The 18,617-nt window shown below is 39.8% G+C and overlaps 1 protein-coding gene across 4 annotated transcripts in view; it reads right to left on the reverse strand.

The window, feature by feature from the left end:
• Positions 1 to 4,067: 4,067 nt before the first annotated feature.
• The window catches only part of ZFX (zinc finger protein X-linked), a 52,820-nt gene continuing 38,270 nt past the window's right edge, over positions 4,068 to 18,617 (reverse strand). For all 4 annotated transcript variants that reach the window (XM_028122562.2, XM_028122561.2, XM_028122563.2 and 1 more), the window contains 5 exons: positions 7,801 to 7,950; positions 7,438 to 7,581; positions 6,910 to 7,062; positions 6,235 to 6,375; positions 4,068 to 5,383 (listed from right to left, as the gene is read on the reverse strand). In XM_028122562.2, coding sequence (XP_027978363.1) covers positions 4,200 to 5,383; positions 6,235 to 6,375; positions 6,910 to 7,062; positions 7,438 to 7,581; positions 7,801 to 7,950 — 1,772 coding nt within the window. In that variant the 3' untranslated portion in view covers positions 4,068 to 4,199. The remainder of the gene's footprint in view (positions 5,384 to 6,234; positions 6,376 to 6,909; positions 7,063 to 7,437; positions 7,582 to 7,800; positions 7,951 to 18,617) is intronic.

Raw genomic sequence — 18,617 nt, forward strand, 5'->3', positions numbered from 1 at the left:
AATTAGTAAGTAATGATGGGCCAATTAAACACTCTTTCCAGCTTCTCTCTTTTACTTGCTGAATCTTCCTCTGAATTCTATTAACCTTTGAGGAGTCTCACTTCGGGGAGGCCATACGAGATTTATGAAATAAATGTGTACTAAAAAGGATACACTGTCTGGAGGGCTCACACTTTGAAAAAGGTAAACCAAAGGTGTCAACTAAGTCCCATTTCACTCTCACTGCTTATTGCTGGGGTGGTGTGAGAGAGAGAGAGATTTTCTTGTCTACTACACAAAATGTTGCACCAGTGATCTTTTCGGTTCCTCAGGTGCTCTGAAAGGGTTTCCCAAACTTGAGCATGCATCAGAATCACCTGGAGGACAGGTCAAGACACAGATCACCGGGTCTCGTGCTGTTTCCCGATTCGGTGGGTGTGACGTGCAACCATGAGATTTGATCTTTAACAAAGTTCCAGGTGGTTATGATGCTGCCACTGTTGCCAGACCACACTTTGAAAACCACTGCTCTAAAATATCACCCCTTTTAGATTTTGACCGGTCCTGCTTTTCCTTTATGAATCCTAGAACTGGTGGGCAACAAAATTCTTAATGCGGAGATTCCCAGAGAACAGAGCAGTACATTACCTGACTGCCTGGTCTCTGACCGGTAAGATGCTGTCTACCAGGCATTCTGGTACGACGAAGTGTTTCACACGCTACGGTTTTGTGCGGTTCGTGGCTCTGGACAGTGACACTCACCGTGTTCTCTTGACCACTGACCCCAAATTTTGATCCCTATTTACTGTTTCAACTATTAGGCAAACACTTGTTCCAACGCAGTTGAAGAGCTTGAAGGATCTCATCTTTAAAACTCAAAGATGGCTCAAATCAATCTGTTACTCTCTTGACTCCTGGTCACTTTCACCTAACTTCTGATTTTTCTAACGGTGGCCACTCTCCAGCATGTTAGCGTCTACGAATGAAAGCCTGGCACAAAGATGTCACTCTAGGGCAGGGCTTCTGCTGTGGAGGCGGGGACAACACCCAGTAATTAAGTGTGCTGTGCAGGGATACTGAAATGACCTTTAAGTGCTCTCATAAACCATTTATGCAGGGCAAATTCGTCTCAGGGGAACTGGAGAGGCTAATGAAACAAATCCCTTGTGAAGATAAAAGGAAAAAAAACGAACTTCAAGGACATGTTCATCAAAGGACTCACCAATCATCTCTTAAGTTCCCTGATATATTACTAGCAAGTTCGAGGGGCTGAACTATGAGGAGTATTTGCATCAAGTCACAAAATTCAAAGCAATCAAGCATTTTGCAATCCACTGCTGCATAAAAGGAATTAAGAAATGGGGAAATGAAAATAATCCACTGCTTTTGATGTTTATTAGGTTTACAAAAACTGTACATTTTTTTCCTTAAGAAAAAGCATTAACTTAGTACTGGTATCAAATAGACTAAACATCCATTAACAGGAAAATATTCTGATTTTTATTTTTGCACGTTATTCTCAAGTACACAATTACAATAATGTCACACATCCCTATATGATTTTCTTTTTATGTATTTTACTTTTTTTTTTACAAAGTGTACAGAGGGAGGGACATACAATATTTAATAGGATATTTCTACAGAACAATAACTTATATTATGTCCTTGTAAAAATCTGTACCTCTTTAAAACATTTAACTGAAACATCCATTTTTTTTAGCTTTGCTAATCAAAATTGTTTTAAGAATTAAAACTAGGTTGTAACTAATGTCAGTACATAACAGTGACTACAATTTCATTTTCTCTTTATACAGACAAATACATTTTATCATATTCACTTGACCAAACCCTTAAATACCTTTTAAAGGTTTCAATATTGTGCTTTAAAAAGAAAATAACTGTGTATGATTCCAGACTATGTAAGAGAAATATAAAGTGTGTAGAGTGTTGTGTTCTTTATCTTTCAGTTTATTTAAAAAAATATAGTTAAATGACCAATTATTTATATTTTCTGTACTAATTTTACAGCATGTTTTAAGGTTAATAAATTTCCACTTTCATTTAAGTGTCTTCTTTTACATGATTTCTGGGGAAAAAAATGGAGATTTTTAAAGGTTCTCACAAAAAAACAGACAGAGCTTTCAAGGATAGTACTGCGGGGCAATGAATCACACAATTGTAAGTTACTTTAAAAAAAAAAGCATGTATGTGAGCCAAGAGGGCACAGGAGCTCCCACTGGGATAGGCCCATGCCTTGGCTTTAACTGGCATTCAGGTTGGAGTTCATACCAGCCTAAAGCACTTGATTTACAACTGGACGAAATCAATCTAGCATTTCAGAGGCTTGCCAACCACCAAATATTTAGATTTCTAACCCTATAAATATAATTCTTGAATACAAATATCAATGGCAAAGGGAAAGATGAAAGGTCAAAACCTAACAGCACAAAGGGGATGGAGCACCATAATGAAGTGGCAAGGCAGCTATCCAGTGGGAAGAAAATTCCTAAATCTCCTACGACGTGCCAGATACTCATATGCTGACAGCCAATTTAAAGGACCCCAAAAACTGTTTTCCATTTTCCAAGATCCCTCTTAACATAATCAAATTCTAATTAACCGAGTTCATTTTATGCATTTCTGACTCTGATTCAGAACTGTTTGTTTAAAAAATGTCGGCTCTCAAAGACAGACAAAACTGTGAAAGACTTGGTGATGTTCCAAATAAGGCCTCAGATTTTCCTCATGCACTTAAACACACCTTTATCTTCTAACCAAAGCCAAGCTGAGCGTTCAGTTTTTTAATGTTTGCTAACTGTAACTAAGAAATAAAAGAGCAGGCTGGACCCGCCCAGTGTAAGTCATAATTAGCACCCAATCTCTGGGACATGGAGCTGTGGTTTCCTTAAGCCCCCTCACTGGGTGACGCAGAGTTCCCTCATGGGCTTCTCAGAGAGAACTGAAGGAGTTATGTCCGGATACTCATTAGCTTTTCAGAAAAATATAAAGGCATGGAGCTGAAGTTGTATGAAAACATTCTATCTAGAAACATCTTAACGTCTATTTTTTCAATTACCAAAGATATTTAAAAGAAAATACCTTTACTCTTTAAAAATACTAGTGTCCTTATTTTCCTTCTAATTCTTCACCTGAGTAGTCTCTCTGAAGAGCATGATTTACAAAATGCTCTCTCATGCATCCCTGCATCTTTCATGTTATTGTAAATTTAATACTTTTCATTATAGATCTTAACTACTACTGGGGTTGTGTGTATAAATATGTAAAATAAGCAATACACACAGATACATGTTCTCTATATATGTGCATATATATAATTCAGGGTACATTTACATATATAAAGTCGCAAAAGATCCTACGAGCCACGAATTACCTCTAGGAGATTCCAAAATGCAGTCCTCAATAATCGCATTTGTAGCACACAACCATTCCAAGACAAAGCAGCACAGACGGAATAATCAAAATACAACAGCATCAAGCAAAATTTGTCAAGGAAGTTTTCTAAAAGTTTGCTATGCTGACAAAAGATGTAAATACGCCAAAGAAAGCCCACAAAGAAGTATAGTTTGTCTGCTGAACAAAACGAAAAGTAAACACGAACCCAGCCACTGTTCTTTCCTCAGCGATGCCAGGGACGCAAAAGCTCAAATGGAAACCTTCATTGTCATGTGGTCTGAAAATAGTAAGCGAGACAAGTAAATGACTTCCATGTTAGGATAATTAGACCTGACTGTAAAATCTCCCATTTATGTTAGTAGATGTCTCTGACAATTTTATTGTGAGAATTTTATGGGAAAAAAAAAATGAGTCAACATGAATCTTTTCAGAGTTATCAATCTAAAGTTACCTTAACTTTAAGTTAAATGGTCTTAGAAGAGTACCATCAAGGTAAGCAAGGTAAATATTTAAATAAATATAAAACTTCTAAGATAGAAAAATTCAGTATAGAATCAGGGATTACTTTATTAAAAGCAACTTACTTGTTGCTGCTTTCCCCCATTTATTAAACAAACTGAATAGAATTCAGAACACACTATTAAACAAAATGTAAAAAAAAAACCCAACTCAACTAGAAGCAATAATTCTATTTGTACACAGCATAAATCAATATACAGTATTGTTATGTGAACGAGATGGATTGGCTTTAAAATGAAATTTCCGCTTCAAGGCCAACATCTCCACAAATGTCTGTAGCAGTATCGTCAGGGCAGGCCCACTTCTTTATGGTGTCGCATTATGTGCTGGTTCTTTTCGGAAGGTCTCCGGAAGCCTTTCTTGCAGTACTCGCACCGGTGAGGGTAGTCTTTCGTATGAATGGAGATAACGTGCCGTTTAAAGCCGGACGCATCTGTAGTGCTATACTCACAGTACTCACACTGATACACCTTCCTGCCACTGTGGGTCTTCATATGCTTTTTAAGCTCATTCTGTTGCCTAAATCCCTTTCTACATCTCTTACACCTAAACGGAAGATCTTTTGTGTGAACGGAGAGGATATGGCGACTCAGAACAAATGGATCTGCGATCTTAAAGTCACAATGTCGACACTGGTGCATTTTTTTACCCTTGTGGGCAGCCACGTGTTTCTTGAGTTCGGAAGGCCTGTGAAAGCCCTTCTCACACATGTCACACTTATGAGGGTAGTCCTTCGTGTGAACCGAAATTATGTGTCGTTTCAAATCGCTTGAGTTCGAGCTCTTGTGGTCGCAGTGCAAACACTGGTGTGTTTTGCTTTCTTGGTGGATAAGAGCATGTTGCTGCACCTCTTTGGTATCTGAGAAAGTCAGAAGACAGATGTCACACTTGAATGGCATCTCTTTACTATGCTTAGTTTTTACATGTGTTTTCAAGTTAGAAGAGTCTGCAGACCTATATTCGCAGTACTGGCACTGGTACGGCTTCTCCCCGGTATGGATGCGCATGTGCTTTTTGAGCTCTGACGGGTGACGAAAACCTTTCCCGCACTCCACACAAATGTGAGGAAAGTTCTTGCTGTGGACCGCCAAAAGGTGGCGATTCAATAACCCTTGTTCAGCTGTCTCGTATTCACAGAATTTACACTTGTGCATTTTGTTGGCTCCTTTTTCCTTATGCACCATTTTGTGAGTAAACAAAGCCCCAGCATGAGAGAAATGCTTCCCACACTCGTCGCATTCGATGGCCTTCTCTGCCTTGCTGGTCAGCTTGTGGCTCTCCAGGTGGTTGTGTAAACTTATCTTCTTGTTGGTAGTGTAATCACAGTCTGTACAGCGGTACTTCTTCTTGGTAAGGTGTTCAGGATGGTTTTTCATGTGCCTTTTCAAAAAACCTCTCGACTTAAATTTTTTCCCACAAATCATGCAAGGATAGACAGTCAAGGGATGTCCATCAGGGCCAATAATTATTGCTAGGAAAGGAAAAGAAAGGAGCATGAGTGATCAAACCAAGTTCCATTTTGGTTTCTGCAAGCATTTGAAGTGTGTGTTCTGAACATTATTAGGCAAGTATTCCCACGTTAAGCTATTTGCTACGTGACATTCCTTTTACCACTTTTCAGTATAAGAGATAGAGCAACCCTGTCATAAAAAGAACCCTGGTCTGAAAACTTCATTCAGTCTGATTGTACCAACCTCAGTCCCTCCAGTTTAAAAAATCAATCAATATGTAACTTCCACCAACTAGTGATCAAAGGTCTATCAGTTTAGAAATCGGTAGAAAATTCTTCATAAAAACAAAGTTTTGTAATCACAATTCCTGCTTTGGTTATTCTGAAAAACCTAATTTTGTGTCACTTTACAGTAAAGCTTAAATCCACCTACAAAAATTTTAGTATGCAAATCACCATCCACAAATAGACAGGAACAGGGTCACGTAAACTGAAGTACTTGTCCTGCTGCTCTGGAAATTATGCCTGCCTTAAGGTAACATAATCTGATTCTTTGCATTAATTTAGTTTTTAAAACAGTTAATGCTTGTAATGTGTCTGAGGGATTTCTTTTCATTTCCACCTAAAAACCACCTGAGTTTTGAAATTTTTTTCCCCATCCACGTTTGATCCATTCCCTGTTTCTTTTTATCCCAGGAAATCATTCATGAATATCACTGAATTCTTAAAATTATATTTTCAAATTCCATACACAAAAGCTTACATGTGGTCTAGCAGCTAAAATGCCATCACAACACCTCCGTGGATACATACTAGAGTTCCATCTGAGAGCTTGCCAAGCACGCTGCGCTGTGGGACTCATGTGCCCTCACCTGTTTGGTACTGCCTGGAATCAGGTCTTCTCCTTTTCTTTGGTTTTTGTTTAGCCAGTCTGCCGAGCCCAGCAGACTCATCTATGTGCAAGAGGGCACTTGCAGTGCCATTCCGGGTTTCAATTCCATCAGAATTATTACCTAACAATGCGCATTAAAAAACAAAATTATACAGTATTATAAATTATAAAAAATTAGGGATTCTTTATTAACTATAACAACGAAAAGTAAGCCATGATACTCATGAATGACAGAAAGTCCCCATTCTAGGTAATGGGTTTTAGGACCACATTTATTATAGTGAGACGGTAGGAAATGCCTCGCTTCCAAATCTAAAAAACACATGTCAGCATTTTGCCCCTTGAACTCCCATGCTGTCTCCCCAAATTGTAAAGTCATGGGCCAGATACAATCAAGATGAAAAGTTTCAGCTTGAAAGCCTGCATACTTCTTGCGGTACTTCTTTCTACGTAATATACACATGAAGGAAATTCCTGTTATAAATAAAGACAAAAGGTAGACTTTATCATCTTCCTCTCTTCTTGTTCAAATCAAGTAACCCTTACAGGGTAGTGGTGTTTCCTATTTCGGAAACCTAAGGCCACAGACACCGTTTCCAGTCATGAATTCACGTGCGCGAGCCAACTCCGTTCGAAGAGCCGCCACGTGACTTACCGTAAGCTGCTGCCCATGCGATTGGCATGAAGGTTTTGATTTCATTGTCGTCAATCTGCTGATCGTGCGCCGCGGCGGCAGCCGCCGCCGCCGCCGCATCCTCCTCCCCTACGATCACCTCCATATAAACTTCATCAGCAATTTCCGCGACATCTAAGTAGGAAATTATGTCAAATTTTGTGACCAGGTTTACAGAGATCACAGGAAAGACGTTTTTATTTGAATTCAGTTAGCAGACAAGTAGAAGGAAGGTTCAAGTGTTACACACCTAGAACACAGCTTTCACAGAGTCCTAAGCAGGCAACGAATATTTGTTGAATGAATCATTCATTTCTTGGCTTTCATCTCAACTTGTTTTTAAAGCAACATTCTGTGCATCCATAACAGGTTACCGAGACTGCCCTTGGAACATGGCAGCATAATAATCTCTACAATAATGCTACTTGTTTTCCTTCAAATACTGACCATAGTTAAAAAGAGAGCTACAGAAACACAAAACTTTCTCCCACAAAAAGGCCACCTACTTACTTAAATCTTCATCTTCTTGCTGAGAGTCGTTGACAGTCATATAAACCATCTTTTCCCTTGGCACACGAATACTGCTATTCTGATCAAGTAATTCAACTCCATGGTCATTCTCAGGCTCACTCTCCACAATGTCTACGGTGCCACCTATCAGGGAAGATGACAGCTCCGAGAATTTATCTGAAAACTTCATTTCCACCCAACTGACTTAACACATGTCATATATTTTTCTACTGCTACATGGAAATCCTTGTTTAAAAGTTATCTTCAGAAAAGATTTCAAAGGTCCGCAATCTAAACCACCCAAAAGAAATCAGGTTGAAGTGTCTCATCAGGATGCATGCTATGCCGAAGCTTTCCTCTTACCTAAGTCATCCTCTCCAGGGTCAGCTTTAAAAATGTACACCTTGATGACTTCAGGGCAAGTGCCATCCACCTTACAAGGATCGATTTCCGACTCTGCATCCATGGTCATTCCAGAGGAACCATCGTGTTCTATTTTGCCAGCATCATCCACTGAAAAGGCAGGAAATACATTACAAATAACACTAGCAGATACTTAAATAAAATGTTACTGTTTTGCAAAGTCCTTTGTACAAATATCATCCCTAACAGGATTCGAACAAAATAGGATGATTTTACCTAGACCCGTGGACACGCAGAGCATGGTGGGAAATGTGGCTGACTGCTAGGCCAAAGCAGGGGTCATGGAGGGCCTTGTGCAACCAGGCAGAGGGGTTCAGACTTGAAAATGGTAGGTCAGAGGTTTCTCAATCTGGTCAGGTGTCAATAGCTCTTAGGGAACTAAAGAACACAGGCCCCAGCCCAGCGGCACTACAGAATTAGAATCTGTAGGGGTGAAGCCAGATATGTGGAGCGATTTAGAGATTCCAGAGCAGTGAGAATGGCAGATCACTGTGTTCGCTAACACCAGGCCTAAGAGTCAAAACTGAACATGACAAAGGAGCCAGGGATAACTATGGGGTTTCTGATTTAGGTGACCGAGTGACTGGGGGAAGAAATATTAATCAAGAGAAATGAGGAAAAGGCTCTCTCTTCCTGCATGGTCAATTAATTTAAGGTCTGAGAGGTAACATCCCTAAAAGCTCTCAGACTGGTGCCTGTCCCCATTCTTTTATATTCACAGCACCCTTTGCTTGTTTCTCTCCGAGTATACAATTCATTGTATTGTCACTATCAGGGACTTTCCCCCATCTTTCCCACTGATAGAGCAGAACCCGTCATTTTATTAGTCTTTTAAGACAAGAGTCTGGTGATGGTAGATGCTCAGAATATTGATGAGCCAATGACTCAATGAATGAGATGTAAGGACAGGTGCTGGATATTTGAGTCTAAAAGCTGAAGGCTGACACACAGATTTGGGAGCCAACAGCTCTGTGCTAACTAGCCCTGAGATCACACAGTGAGGACCTGCAGTGTGAGGTAAGAGTGTGCTATGGATATCTTGGGGAACATCACAGTTTAAGGGAGGGACAAGAAGAGTTCACAAAGGAACCCAAGAAGGGAAAGCTGGAGAGGCTGGTGGAGGATTGTGAAGGAAGCGAGGGAGTTATAAACTCTAAGAAGCCTGGTAAGGTCCACAGCAATAATTCAGCACACACCCTAGTCACGGGGGAATGTGTGTACGGACTATAATAACCTGGAAGTCACTGATGCTCCTGGTGAAAAGCAGTGTAGTAAAGGCTATATGGGGTCAGATTTAAGTGGGTTGAGGATTCAATGGAAGGTGTGCGTTTCTTCAAGAAGTCTAATTTTAAAATGGAGAACAAAGGGTCAGTAACTAGAATGGGATACAGGGTCAAAGACTTTTCTGTTTAACTGATAAGAACACTCAAGCATATTCAGTCTGTGGGAGCAAATACAACAGACGGGAAGAAGCTGAAGCCAGAGGACACGGGAAAACTTCTGGATCAAGATCTCAGAGGAAAAGGGGAAGATGAAATTTAGAGGCAAAGATGAAGAAATTCTCCTTAGACAGCGGGAGCAATATGCGATCCTTCTGAGACTTGAAGTGGTAAACATGGATGCAAACAGAGCTACATTGTATTAAGGAGGAAGGCTGTAATGCTGGGAGCTGGAGAAGTTCGTGGCTGGTGGCTTCAACCGTGGGTATGAAACCAGAGGCAAGGGCTTTGGTTACCAGGGAGAAAATGGCAAACTGGGTGAAGAGCTTAAGAAGCTGGAGAAAATGAGCTGATCCAGGACAAGCTTCATGAGGGTCCAAAGAGACCAGGTGGTTAAACTCTTTGCGGTCTGAGAAAACAGAGAGGTTCCCTGAACTCCGCACATAACTACCTAAATTCAAGGATCTTGACTATGCTTTTTATAAAAATGATTTGTAAGGGGAAAGAATTGGCATTAGGTCCTTATTTCTGGCCTGATGTGTACTTAACCCTTTTCAAAGCTAATATTTTTATGACATACAAAGCTGACTGAGCCAAGGCTATATTCTTAAAAATAGCTCTGCAATTTCCAAGTGAGGTAGTGATAACAAGAATGAAGAGCCCCCCAAACTAGCTGGAGAGACCTGACTAAACCTGCTACGTCTTCAGAACACTCATCTCTGAGCAGTTAGATCTTGTTGATGAAGCTTGCCCTTTTTTGGCAATGTTTGGCAAAACTGATTCTAACAGGTACTGGAAAATCAAATGTCCTCATGTTTACAAAGAACAAGGTCAGGCTAGCTGTTTTGGCATATTTTAGCTTGTTGGTACTCATAAGATAAAGCCTTTGATGACTGAAAAATCTAATCATTTTGGAGCTTGCAAAATGGCATGTATTTATCTATAATTTGGAGGAAAAGACCTTTCTGTTTGCTTTCATAAGTGTGTGGGGAAAACACATTTCAAATATACAGGCTCACCTGAGCCAAGCAAAGCTATTCTATTATTAGACAAAAGTAGAATTCACCTTGAGAATTTGCCCCACTAACTCAACTTATGAAATTACTCTGAATATGAAAAATTACAGAAGTGATTTAAAAAAAAAAAACCACTTTGATGGTCCTGTTAAGGACTCAAAATTTCTCTGTGATTTTAAAGCTACCATAAAAATGAATTTCTAAAAACAAAGAAGGCTTGGATAAAACTGAGTAATCATACGTATGATTTCCGCCTAAATGCCTTCTTCTAATGTAGTGATGAAGAGCTAGAGCTCTGGAACAAGGCCTCTCCAAAATAGAAGAGCATAATTTCTGGAAATTAAGACTACTTCTAATAATAACTACCATTTGCATGGCATTTTGCTATTTCCTTATCATTTCTATGTACTTTAAATTTTATTTGATCCTTACCTTTTCCAGATAAAGAAATAAAGGCTCTGAGATGGTATGTGCCTTGCCCAAAGTCAGTGAACTAATGAGTGAGGGATGGGAGAGAGAAGAGGTACCTGTCTTTAGAACCCAGACCTTTATTTTCATCTTCTGATTTTTTAAGAAATGTATGTTTACTGTATAAAATTTAGAATTAAAAAAAAAATCACCAATAGTCCCACCAACCAGAGATTCCATCATGTTAGGAAATTTTCTTCCCAGTTTTTTCTATTTGTGTTAAAGTAAAATTGGCATCACAGTTTCCTCAAGCCTTACGTAATAATAATCTTTGCAATTCATCCAGTATTTTATTTTTTTTTCAAAGATATTATTTATTTATTTAACAGTGAGAGAGAGAGAGAGTACAAACAGGGGGAGGAGAGGGAGAAGCAGGCTTCCCGCTGAGCAGAGAGCCCGGCATGGGGCTCGATCCCTGGGATCATGACCTGAGCTGAAGGCAGACGCTTTACCGAATGAGCCACCCAGGCGCCCCTCATCCAGTATTTTAAACTTCAAAACTGAGAAACATTTGACTTATATCGATGATCTCATTAGTAACAGCAAAACTATAGCAAAATATAGGCAATACTTTATACTGCTTGAAGGGAGCTTCAGTAAACTCTCCTAAAGACTAAAAATTGAGGGATACTTATTTGCAATGTTATAGATACCACGGTGTCTAAAAATATAGTTAAGATCTCAAAAAAAACCCAGTAGTTTCTGGAAAAGAAAAATTACTGGGGTGTGGGTGGGAAATACACCACTTCAAGTAAATTGGTTTTGGGTTTTTTTTTTTAAGAGAGAGAGGGAGAGCGTGCAAGCTCCTGCAGGGAGGGGCAGAGGGAGAGGGAAAGAGAGAATCTTAAATAGGCTCCACACCCAGCGTGGAGCCCAACGCAATGCCCAACACAGGGCTCCATCTCACAACCCTGAGAGCAGGAACTGAGCCAAAATCAAGAGTCAGTCGCCTGGGTGGCTCAGTTGGTTAAGCAACTGCCTTCGGCTCAGGTCATGATCCTGGAGTCCCGGGATCGAGTCCTGCATCGGGCTCCCTGCTCGGCAGCGAGTCTGCTTCTCCCTCTGACCCTCCCCCCTCTCATGTGCTCTCTATCTCTCATTCTCTCTCTCTCAAATAAATAAAGTCTTTAAAAAAAAAAAGAAAAAAAAAGAAAAAAAAAAGAGTCAGTCGCCTAAATGACTGACCACCCAGGCACCCGTTTTTTTCTTTACGTAGGCTCCACACACAGCGTGGAGCCCAACGCAGGGCTTGAACTCACAACCCTGACATCAAGACCTGAGCTGAAATCAAGCGTTGGATGCTTAACTGAGCCACCCAGGTGCCCCTCAAGTAAACTGTTAAACGAATGCTGATCTAATTAAAAGATCAGTAAAACTAAGTTGATGGAGAATCTATATAACAAGGATGGTGGTCATGATGGATAATGGTAACATTTACTGACCACATACCTCATGCCAAGCATGATAAGCCCTTAAAATGTAACCTCACAAAAACCTTAAGACATAGGTAATATTGTTTTGTTATTCTCAATTAAGTTTCTAGAAAAATTTTTATAATTTTTACCAAGACAAAAAAATATGATATTGGATTGCAGTGGAATCGCATTTTGTACAAATTCACATCATAGGGGCACCTGGGTGGTTCAGTCGTTAGGCGTCTGCCTTCGGCTCAGGTCATGATCCCAGGGTCCTGGGATCAAGCCCCACATCAGGCTCCCTGCTCCGCAGGAACCCTGCTTCTCCCTCTCACACTCTCCCCCTGCTTGTGTTCCTTCTCTCGCTGTGTCTCTGTCTGCGTCTCTCGCTGTGTCTCTGTCAAATAAATAAATAAAATCTTTAAAAAAAAACAAAAACAAAAACAAATTAACATCATAGAAAGAAAAGATCTGTACCATTTGATCTCTCTCTTCCTACGTTTCCTACCAAATACCCCTAGACGTCAGCTTTCCTAAAACAAAGATCCAGTTGCCTTACTCTCTGGCTCAGAATGGTACCCCATTTCCTATCAAATAAAATACAAACTGCACAGTCTAGCAACCGACCTCTGACCAAAGTGCCTTCTGCCTTCAATCTTCTCTCCCCCATCAGGCCCTAGACTACCCTGTGTGCCCTGAACTTAAACAATACATTTTTATTTCTATTCCCTTATACTTCTTGTACTTGTATATAATTTGTTGTAGAAATTATACAGTTTACTGTTTAAGAAAAGTATTTTTTTAAGATTTTTATTTATTTGAGGGTGCCTTGGTGGCTCAGTTGGTTAAGCGACTGCCTTCGGCTCAGGTCATGATCCCGGAGTCCCGGGGTCGAGTCCCATATTGGGCTCCCTGCTCGGCGAGGAGCCTGTTTCTCCCTCTGACCCTCCCCCCCGCCATGTACTCTCTCTCTCTCATTCTCGCTCTCTCAAATAAATAAATAAATCTTTAAAAAAAAAAAAGATTTTTATTTATTTGAGAGAGTGTGAGCAAGAGAGCACAAGCAGGTGGAGCAGCCCCTGACATGGGGGCTCAATCTCAGGACCCTGGGATCATGCCCTGAGCTGAAGGTAGCTGCTTAACTGAATGAGCCACCCAGGTCCCCCCAAAAAAAGTATTTAAAAAAAATTAAAATGTGATCAAAATTCTACCACCTAGAACTATCAATTTACAGATCATTTTTCAGACATTTCCCTATGCATATTTATAAATAAAAGGACGAATGAACATATTTTAATGAAAACTGGATATTGTAATATGCCATTTTTAAACAAAAATTATTACATCATAATTTACTTGACCTCAAACAACTTGAATTCCACAGTCAATCTCATTCCCTTGCTCTCCAATCTCTTGCCTTCCCCCTCCTTTCATTCCATCATACTGGCTTGAGAGAACCACAGACTTGCCAGATTTCAATTTTCCTCCCTGCCTCTACACCAGGGCCTATGTCGCTAAATTTGACGGCAAACACACACACACAAGCACAGACACATGCACACACACTGATGGCTTCACTTTAAATCCATGACCCTGAACCTGAAACAAACCTTTTCTGCTACTTTCCCTCTCTCTTATTTTCTAGTATCCTCTCTCCTCAAATCTATAATTTCACCTCCCCATCCTCATTCTCAGTTGATGATCTTCTTTCTTATTTTACTGAGAACAAGTGAAACAATCGGAAGATTCACTATCAGATCTACTCACCTACCAGCAACTAAATCCAGCCTGTAAGCAAGACAAATCACCTCCATTCCTAGCTAAAGCCTGCCCCCTTCTTTACTGCTCTAGCATCTGCCGCCTCTACTGGATCACCTTCATCAGCACATAAACAATTCTTTTTCCCCCTTTAAAACAAAAACTCTTGATCCCATTTCTCCAATTCTTGTCATCCCATATCCTCTAAACTCACGTCAACTGGGCCCATGACTTCACCAAAACTGTTCTTCAAGGTCACCCGTTCTCAGCATTCATTTGACTCTGATTCACTTTCCTCACTTGGCTTCCAGGATGTAAGCTCTTGGTTTCCTCCTCCCTCACCTGCCATGCCTCCTCAGTCCTTTGCAGGAGCCGCCTCTTAGCCTCTTAATGTTGCAAACCTCAGGGCTTGTTTTTGGTCTTGGTTTATTTACAATCACTCCTTTGGCAATGTCATTCTGTTTTATTGCTTAAATTTCATCTATATGCCAATAACTCCCAGTTTTGCATCTCCATTCTAGTCCTATTTCCCCGAACTCAGATTTGTACATGTCTTTGATGTCTATCAGATATCTCAAAATTAAGCCTCTGCTCAAATGTCATCTCAGCAAACCCTGACCACATCTGCAACCCAAAATCTTTCTCATACCCCTGTTTTCTTCCCAAGGTTATCACTTATACTACATCACTTATTTATGTCTGTGTACCTCTGCTAGAACATAAGGGAGGGAAAAGCACTGGCATCTGTTTTGTTCAATGATGTATCCCAAGTGTCTACAGTACATTCTGATATACAGAAAAGATTTAACATTCATTTCTTAAATATATGAATGCTGATCTTCAAGTAAATGTTTAGACATTACGTTACTAGTTCTTAACCCTCTAAAGATGAAAAAATATATTACAAAAACATTTAGAGTCATACTTTGCTTATAATACATGAATCAATTTTTTTAAGGAGAGTGAAAATGCATGCACAAGAGTGAGGGGGGAGGGGGCAGAGGGAGAGGGACAGAGAGAATCTCAAGCAGGCTCCATGCACAGCGCGGTGCCTGATGTGGGGCTTGAACTCACGACCCCGAGACCATGACCTGAGCTGAATCTAAGAGTCAGACCCTTAACAAACTGAGTCACCCAGGTGCACCATGAATCAATTTTAAAGCCAGTATCTACTGTCATCCTACTATGAAAGATATGGAAATGAACACATCAATATACTCCCCGAGCCTCCTTTCATTTTTTTTTGAGAGAAAGAGAGAATGCACCTGCAGGGGATGGGGTTCAGCAGAGGGAGAGGGAGAATCTTAGACAGGCTCCACGCTTAGCATGAAGCCCAATGCTGGGCTCAGTCTCACGACCATGAGATCATGACCTGAGCCAAAATCAAGAGTGGGGCTCTCCCAGGTGCCCCTCCCTGTCCCAAATATTTTATAGTTACTTAAATATTAAAGGAATGCCAATGCTCACTACCAATTCTTTTATCACAGTTTCTCCATTCTAGAGTTCTTTATACTGAATGATCCTTTGGTTTGCTAGATTCATTACCAAACAGGGCTGACATGAAAATGTCAGTCTGTGGCCTTCACTTGAAGAATAAATTGGCTGGGTATAAAATTCTCAAGTTCCATTTTCTCAGAACTTTGAAGAGTTGTTCCACTGTCTTCAAACACTGAGTATTTCTGTGCAGATGTCCTCATAACTCTTTATCCTTAAATTTCACTAAACATCACTATGATTATGACTTGCTGGTTTTATCATGCTGTCAATTTCTTGAAACAAGAAAGATTTGATCTTTATTTCAGGAAAATTCACTGGAAGATTCCAATCTTTATTTTAGGAAAAATTTCTTCCACTATAAATATTTTTGTAGTTCATTGGTTGTTCCCTTCTTTGAGAATTCTCCTTACATGTTTGCCTCCTCTGTCTCCTGTGTCTAGCCATCTCCTCCATATTCATTTCTGTACCTTTTTTAAACCATTTCTGTGATTTCCTAAAGCTGGATCCTCTGCCCATGCTTATTTACTCAGGCAGATTTATTCTTATAGTTGCTTCTATGGTAGCTTTTATCTTGATCATATTTTTATTTTTCTCTTCAGCTTCTTTCTGAATTTTGTTAAGTTTACTTTCTATCTGCCTCTATTGTCTTGTAATATATTCTTTGAACTTCTGCATCTCCTCTTTGCCTTTTAAAAAAGATCACATTGGAAATGTTCCATAGCCATATCTGCAGTTACATGTGGTTATTCAGCACTTGAAATGTGGTTGGTGCAACTTAGACACTATATACCTAATTTCATTTAATTTTCATTTAATTAAACTTAACTTTAATTAGCCACATGTGGTTAATGACTACCATATTGGAACACAGAGGTTCAGACAATTGTTGGGATACACTTACTCTGTTTCTTTCAGAGATTCTTCTTGCAATTAATATATTGTATTAATAAATAAAAATATTTCAGAGTTGAAGATTCTTTAGATTCAAAGAGCTCATCATGCATGAAAACACAATGCAAGAAAAAGACCTACACCTAACTAAGCACCACTGTATGATATTTCAGACCAGGAGGGATAAAAAGATCTTTAAAGCTTTCAGAATAAAATGAAACAACTACAAAGGAATGAGAGTCAAGATGACATCAGGCTCCTAAACTGTTAACACTAGATGCTAGGTGACAGTGAAACATGGCATCACAAGTTCTCAGGGAAAATTCTCTTTAACCTAGAATTCTGTACCTAACCAAATTATCAATCACATTTAAGGGTAGAATAAAAATATTTTTAGTACACAATCTATACTCCTTAGGAAGTTATTTCATATGTGGTCCAGTACAATAAGGGAGTAAATCAAGAAAGAGGGTGGCATGGGAATCCATAAAACAGTGGATTAATCTCAGGAAACGAGAGAAGGAAAATTTCAGAAAAATGTCTGTATTGCATTAAGCCTAGAAAGCAACTACTTCAGAAAGGAGCAGAAACATAAAAAGCTTCAAAAGGGGGCGCCTGGGTGGCTCAGTCGTTAAGCGTCTGCCTTCGGCTCAGCTCATGATCCCAGGGTCCTGGGATCCAGTCCCACATTGGACTCCCCGCTCAGCGGGGAGTCTGCTTCTCCCTCTGCCTGCCGTTCCCCCATGCTCGTTCGCGCGTGTGTGCTCTCTCTCTCTCTCACAAATAAATAAAATCTTTTAAAAAAGAAAAAAGCTTCAGGAGGGGAGTCACTGGGAAAAGGAGGACTCAAAGAAAAACCTAAGTGGACAGAGAAGTAAGTCAAACTTAAGGATAGATTTCTCAGAAAGCACAATTAAGAAGGAAAACCCATGCTACGAGGATGGAATCAGTTTCAAACACAAAGTTTAATTAAGCTTCAAGTCTATAAACTGTGACCAGTACCCACAAGGAGGACATAGATTAAGTCACTAAATCCCTGCCTTCCAGAACCAGAAGCTATCTACCTGATAGATCTTAAAACAGGTTAATTTTGAAAGAAAAATAAAGATGATTTTACATCCTAAATAATTTATTTCAAGGGACAGTCTGAATACACAAATCTTTTCTAAAGTTTTAACAAGATCCCTAGGTGTGAATGTTAGGATTAACATCAAGGAGGGAAATCAGGCTTTTCAGAAGACCCTACAGTAGGTACTGCTATCGAAGAAAGAATTTGGTTCTCTGAACCAAGAGCCTGTTCTAACTTACTCTCTGGTAAGTCCAATAGTCTTACTACTTAAATCACTTCAATTTTTAAACTTCTAAACCCAAAACCCAATCAAAAGAAAAAAACTACACAGTAAAAACTTGGTATTATTCAGTGTCTTATTAGATTTCCTGTGTGGGCAGGTGGCTACTTAATAGTAAAAATACCTAGGGACGCCTGGGTGGCTCAGTGGGTTAAGCGTCTGCCTTCAGTTCAGATCACGGTCCCAGGGTCCTGGGATCAAGCCCTGCATTGGGCTCCCTGCTCGGTGGGGAGTCTGCTTCTCCCTCTGCCTGCTGTTGCCCCTGCTTGTGTGCTCTCTGACAAGTAAATAAAATCTTAAAAAAAAAAAAAAACACAGATGGGCAGGTCCCCTTAAAAGGATACCTGAGCTCATGAGCAACTGTTATGTCCTAGACACTGTGGTCAGTGGTGTCCCTCTATTTTATCATGAAATCAATGACAACAGCTCCATGACTTAAGGTGTTTTATCTCCACTTTACAGATGTGAAACCAGAGCACCTAAGACTAAGTTAACTTGCAGGAAGCATTCTGCTGAGTAAGCAGATGTTCTAGTAGATAAATAAACTTATAAATTCACTTTTGGGCCTCCCTTTCTTAGCTTCCTCCTTAGGAACCCTCTTTCTGTGGTTAAAATTCCATCTTATTTTTATTATATAGCCTATAAAAGATTTCAGAGAATTAGTGATAACCTGATCTCCTTTACTTCTTGAAACTTTCCTGGAGACATTCAAAGATTTAATGAAATTAGCCTATTCTACAGAAGGGGAATTAAAGGATCAGAGCCATTGAAGTGTCTGTCCTAAGTTATAGTGATCTCTAACATGATGTCAGAGAGAACTTACGAAAAATATTTGCCAAATTGTACTGAACTGGTCTAAAATATAGCTAACTAAATCTAGTTAACCAAGAACTGATTTCTTAATACTATAAATTCAGGGGGAAA

The sequence above is a fragment of the Eumetopias jubatus genome, unplaced genomic scaffold (genome assembly GCF_037043125.1).
Source record: "Eumetopias jubatus isolate StellerSeaLion01/CBP00866 unplaced genomic scaffold, mEumJub1_p1.0 scaffold_11, whole genome shotgun sequence".
NCBI lineage: Eukaryota > Metazoa > Chordata > Mammalia > Carnivora > Otariidae > Eumetopias > Eumetopias jubatus.